The 5,840-nt window shown below is 30.7% G+C and overlaps 1 protein-coding gene across 1 annotated transcript; it reads right to left on the reverse strand.

Annotated features, from left to right (window-relative positions):
* Positions 1 to 479: 479 nt before the first annotated feature.
* On the reverse strand, positions 480 to 2,719 carry LOC107926748 (protein LIGHT-DEPENDENT SHORT HYPOCOTYLS 1). The gene is made up of 2 exons (XM_016857668.2): positions 1,266 to 2,719; positions 480 to 741 (listed from the first exon to the last, which is right to left on the reverse strand). Exons 1-2 carry the CDS (start codon positions 1,927 to 1,929, stop codon positions 728 to 730), a joined length of 678 nt encoding a protein of 225 aa, XP_016713157.2. The 5' UTR covers positions 1,930 to 2,719; the 3' UTR covers positions 480 to 727.
* Positions 2,720 to 5,840: the final 3,121 nt, after the last annotated feature.

Here is a 5,840-nt window from a genome sequence, read left to right on the forward strand (position 1 = left end):
GTTTTGTCTTTTTGCCTTACAATATAGATCTGATTGTTATTATATTTTAATTGGTGTCTAATGACATTACTAATTAAGACTGATGTTGATTATATAACAAAAGTGTAAGTATTAGATTATTTTTCTTCATAGAATTTAGTGAAAGTAATATATAAAGAATTAACATATTTTTCAAATGACAATCAACTAACCTTTAATATCTATAAATACTCGTTAATTAACTGGATCCTGTATCTGATAGACTTAACCTACACTATGGACAAACTCGTGAGTTTCCACATCCCATTATGCTTTGTCTTCCATTACAAATATTTATTATTATTATTATTATTATTAATATTTGATACATCCACTTTGTTTAATTTTATATACGAATGATATAGCATCATAATTCACTTATAAATATAAAATTATGCGCTATTAATAACTTGGCTAAATTCTCTAGACATTATGTGAATCATAGGGAAGAGAATTGGATATATAGGAACAGGTTTCATATTAATATATGAAAAAGAAACATAGAAAATTACAAGATATATATGGACTAGCAGTGGCATTGGCTTATACCATCAAATTGTATATATAACATTTAGATAAACTATATAAGCCATTGAAATATGATGAACTAGAAAAAGAGAAAATACCTTAAAAAGAAAAACAAAAACCATTAAACCATATCATCCCAGACAGTTGCTAATTGCAAAAGGACCCCTTATCCTTGTTCCAATTATATAGTACTTGCTGCAAAAAAAGAAAAAAGAAAAAGAAAAGAAAAGAATAGGAAATGTCTCCTTTAGCATCAAGCCAAAAAAAGAAAATTGAGATTAAAAATGTCCCAAGAAAAGCAAGCAGCAGCTAGCTAGAAAGATAATATCCAAAGTACATAACAGTTTGATGACTGGTTTGAGTATATACCTTTTGTAGAAACAAAATTTGGACCTAAATTTATGAAACTGCATGGACTAATTAGATTAAATTTGAATTTATTTATTATTTTTTTACTACATGTTAATAGGATCTTTCTTTTGTTGCCATCATTTTCTTTTTTGTACTATTCATTTCCAGTTACCTCTGCTTCCTAGTAACTGATCATCATGTCATTACCATTTCAAACTGTCCCCTAAAGACCAATTCGAAGGGTACCCACTTTCCAAAGCAGACTAACCTAGTTTTCAAATGACCAAAGCAAAACATACAGAGATTGTACAAGCTCAATATGGGAAAAAAAGCATAAAATTAAACAAGTTAGAAAAGGGAAAACTCACTTGCAGCAGTGGCATCAGCAAGTGTGGGTGGTGTAGGAGCTGATGATTGTTGTTGTGGTGATGATGGGACAGGTACCTTCAGCTTAGGCCTCTTCCTTTTCTTCTCATAGCTAACACCTCTAGCTTTGGCCTGGAAATCCCTGACTTCCCTCAAGTAAATCCTCACAGCTCTAGCTCCAAAAGGGTTCCCTTCAGACCTACCCCCATGCTCCTCATAGGCAGCCCTGAGTCGGCCAATGAGTGCATCCAGGCTACCCCAAGCTTGTCTAAGAGGACAAGGACAAGGAGCAGGAGGGTTAGGGAGACCATAGAAAGGGCAAGTCTGGTTGTGAACTTTGGTCTTCCCAAATTGATCCAGGTACCTAAGGAACTCAAGGACATGGACACCACTACACATTGAAAGTGAGAGTGGAGGCCTATGGTTTCGCAGGTATTGGCAAAAAGTGTTCCAATCCCTACGCTTCTGGTTCTCATACCGGCTTGGAGTGGTCGATGGAGGTGGAGTCATGGTTGTACTGCTAGAATTAGGCGTTGCAGTTGCACTACTATTACTACTGCTACTAATGATGTTGTTATTGTTGGTAGCCATAGTTGCTATGGTGCTTGAGCTTACTATCCGACTTGGATAGTCATTTGGGTTGTTTTGTGGGGAAACCAAGTCCATTATCAGTTTCTTTCTTGGGTATGAAAAGATCTTGGAAGCTACTGCTTTTCGTGCCGATGATGTTATCTTAGCTTCTTGTTTTGATGCTCTTTGTAGGGTTTCACTTCACTCTTCTATGTTTTTCTTGAAAGATCGGGGGATAATAAGAAAAGTGATGAACAACGTTCACTTGCAAGCATATAGGTGACAAGAATAACTCAAGAAATGATGATGAAATGCAAGATACATGGCTTCCATGAGAATTGATAAGAAAAAAAAACCCAGAAAAAAGGGTGTCCTAAGATTTTTTTTTCTAGGAGAGAAAATCTGGTAAAATTGAATTGGAAACAAAGAGATGATAGCTTTGGGGTTTGAAATTAATCACACAAACAAAAATACACATAAACCAGCAAGCACAGAGGAGTCAGCAAGAAATTCTTGAAAGACTGCAGTTAACTGGTGTATGAACTATGAAAAAGTATGCTTAAAGATAGGGAAAAAAAGAGAAAAAGAAATCAGAGATGATCACTCAGATTCTCTTTTGATTTCACAGAAAAAGGGCAAGCAAACTGAAGTTAAAACACTATTGATAAAGTAAGAGAGAGAGGGGTTTTGAAATAAAGAGAGTAAGAGAATGAGGGAAAATGAATGACACAACTCTCCTTGTCCAATGGCTTAAGAGATGAGAAAGAAAGAGAGAACTGTGAAGAGTTCTCAGACATTGATAGGCCTCTCTGGCTGGTTAATAAGTAGTCGAGAGTTAAAAAAAAGAAAAAAAGGAAACTATGTAGCAAAAAATAGGACAAAGTTTGGCAGTGATATGCAGAGTTGATGGTGACCCAAGGCCTGTACCCAAATATTTCAGGCTTTCATTTTCACTTCATAAAACTTCAAACTCTCCTTCTTAAGCGCGTGTAAATCCCAACAAATGTAATGATGGTAAAGAACTAAAGATTTTCAAAATTTCAGCCTCTAATCAATTCAAACTACACTCAAGATCAATCGTTAATTTATTAATATGTTTATATTTTAATCAATTAATTTAAAAAATTATAAAAAAATTATTATTTAATTTTTTTTAAACTATTAAATTGTTAAACTTTTTTTTTAATTTTACCTAGCGAGTTTTACATAGTGATTTGACATGTCTAAAAAAGTAATATAATTACATATTTTAAAATCTTTATTAATTTTTTATAAATTTATTTTATACCTATGCATCAATAATTTTATGGTTTTAATTTTACAAATTAAAGGTTTGTCTGTTCACAGTTCATTCACATATCACTACAAGCATGATACTATGAGGATGACTACCGACAAATATAGTTGCATTGAGGTAAGTGATTTTACCAAATTTTGATTTAGAAGAAATTTTTATCATGAGAAAATGTATGTCAAATTTATTGTTTTACTTATTTTGCGTGAATTAGATTCAATGATTAAGTTATATTACTATTAAAAGTATGATTGTCTCATGGATTATTTGATAGAAATAAAATGCTAGTTTATCACATGCATAATTGTTATTGGTATAAAATTATAATATACATTATATATCATGTAAGAAAGATGGATGAATGCATGGAATGCACGGTTGGGAAAAAATCTATTAATGAATCGAAACAATACTTTTGCTTTGAATGGTGATGACATTGTTCAAATATTAGTTGAAGAGACTTATATTTTATAGAAACATTATGACCATTTGAGAGAGCCTTCTTAAACTAAGAAGTTGTGTTATTGAATCTAATAGTTACTTTCAAAATGTTGGGTTGAAATGATTTCTTGAAACCAAAAAGTGCATTTTGAAAAGTAATGTCATTTTAAAAAGTCACTTAAGTATCGATTGATGTATTATATATAAACAATAAGCTTAGAGAATAGAAATTTAATTCATTCGATCCATTTTGTGAGTGAAACTTTTTGGTAAAAAAGTACTCTTTCTTTTTTCATGTTATATATTTAACTTTAGATATGAAGTTATTTGTTGATTCAAATCATGATATTAGTAAATAACATTTGAAGGTTATTAATGAGACCTTATTTTAAGTGTATTCATTGCTAAAAATGAAAGTTTACAGATGATCATATAATATGAAAAATCTTGGTTGGTTTAGAAAAATAATAATCATAAGCTAAATGAAATTTATTTATGGTTGAACATTTTTTAGTCTATGTTATAAAGGTTGGACTATAAGTGACTTTGACTAGAAATGAAATAAGTCATATGCAATATGTATGGGTAATTTTTCTAGTCAAAGTAGAATAGTGGAAATCATTAGTTGATATCACAAAATTACTATCCTGGTATGAAATCTTCTAGTGAGAATGTGAACATGATGATCATATATTTGAAATCAAGATCCTACTGTGCATATTTATGATAGTGTACTTGATTTTTATATATGGGTTGGAGATGTAGTAAAATTTTAAATTAACTTTGAAAGCCATGAATAAAAAAAATCTCATATGGAAATATCAATACGAATGTTATTAACCAATTTAGGTGATGCCATGATTTTGATCATAGTCAGGAAATGACTAATAATATCCATGATAAAGGGTGTATAAATGTATAATGTTATAGTTTAAGGATTGGATGATTAACAGTCCTCTAATATGACTAAATTCTAAAAATATATGAAGCACCCTTGTATGTGTATGATTTGTTGAGAAAAAAATAATGTAATTTAAGTATGCATACATGACAAGTTTTAAAGGTCATCTATTGACAATGAAAAGAAGCTATGAAAAATAATAAATATGTTGTATTGTTTCACCAAGGGACTTGAGGCCTCTTTACAACAATTTGCTTGGTGAAAAAGACATGATGTATGACTTCATATATTTAGTGGTTGTGAAATTAATTTATTGGATAAGAAGAAATAAATAAAGTAGACAAATATAAGACCATCATTATAAATAAATAAAAAAAGATCAATTGATCACTATAATTTGATAATAGAAGAAATGATATCCTTGATAACATTCTTTAAGAGAAAGAAATGGTAATTAAACATGGCGAGGATGTTGGTATTGTGTGTTGAAAAACTTGATTAAGAAACAATGATTTTAGGTACAACAGAAGTTTAAATTTTTTTCTTAAACCGAGCTGTTGTGTTATTTATAGTCATAAGCTCTAACAAAAATATACATGTGCTTTGTACAAGAGAGACTAAAGTCGATCTTGCCTGTTAATCGAACGCCCTTCTCCGCTATCCTTGAACCACAAATTGCCTCAAGTGTGAGCTTGAACAATATGAACTAAATCATAAAATGAAAACTTTTATTTACTTTTAGTAGGAAAGCAAATTATCTTTATAATCAGTAACTGTACGTTTTTTCCAAAAAATAAAATTCATTGATAACATGTTAATTTGCACGACATTTTGTGTTTAATTCGGTTTATTTCTGAATTGATTCCTGCTAAATTAAGTGCTTTTATGTTTTAATCTTGTCAGGGATGCAATTGGGATGCTTAGAGACAAAAACAAGCAGAAAAGGACCAAATTGAAACACAATCAATGAAATGAGGCCGAATTAGAAATATGGAGAAATCCAAGGACTCATCAGATTTTTTGACTTTATAAAAGCCAAAAATAGAAAAAAGAATCCTATTTTATTTATTTATTTATTTTATGTTAAAGTGGTTAAGGCTAAAATTAGTAAATTCCATGTATATAAATAGGGCCCTAATGTGCTTAGGAAAGACACATGTAATTCTACATTCTGATTTCAATTAGGAATTGAATAGAATTATTTTCTTTTTTCTTTCAATTTGGGCGTCAGTATTCTGCTGTTCCATTTACATTTCTTGTTCTTTCAAAATTGGTCTAATTGCTTTCCAAGTACTTTTCCTTCCTAACTTCCACCATATTTCATACAAATCCAATCACCTTCCACAACCTACAAGCATGATTAAATCAATG

This window comes from Gossypium hirsutum, chromosome A11, assembly GCF_007990345.1.
Source record: "Gossypium hirsutum isolate 1008001.06 chromosome A11, Gossypium_hirsutum_v2.1, whole genome shotgun sequence".
In the NCBI taxonomy this organism is placed as follows: Eukaryota; Viridiplantae; Streptophyta; class Magnoliopsida; order Malvales; family Malvaceae; genus Gossypium; species Gossypium hirsutum.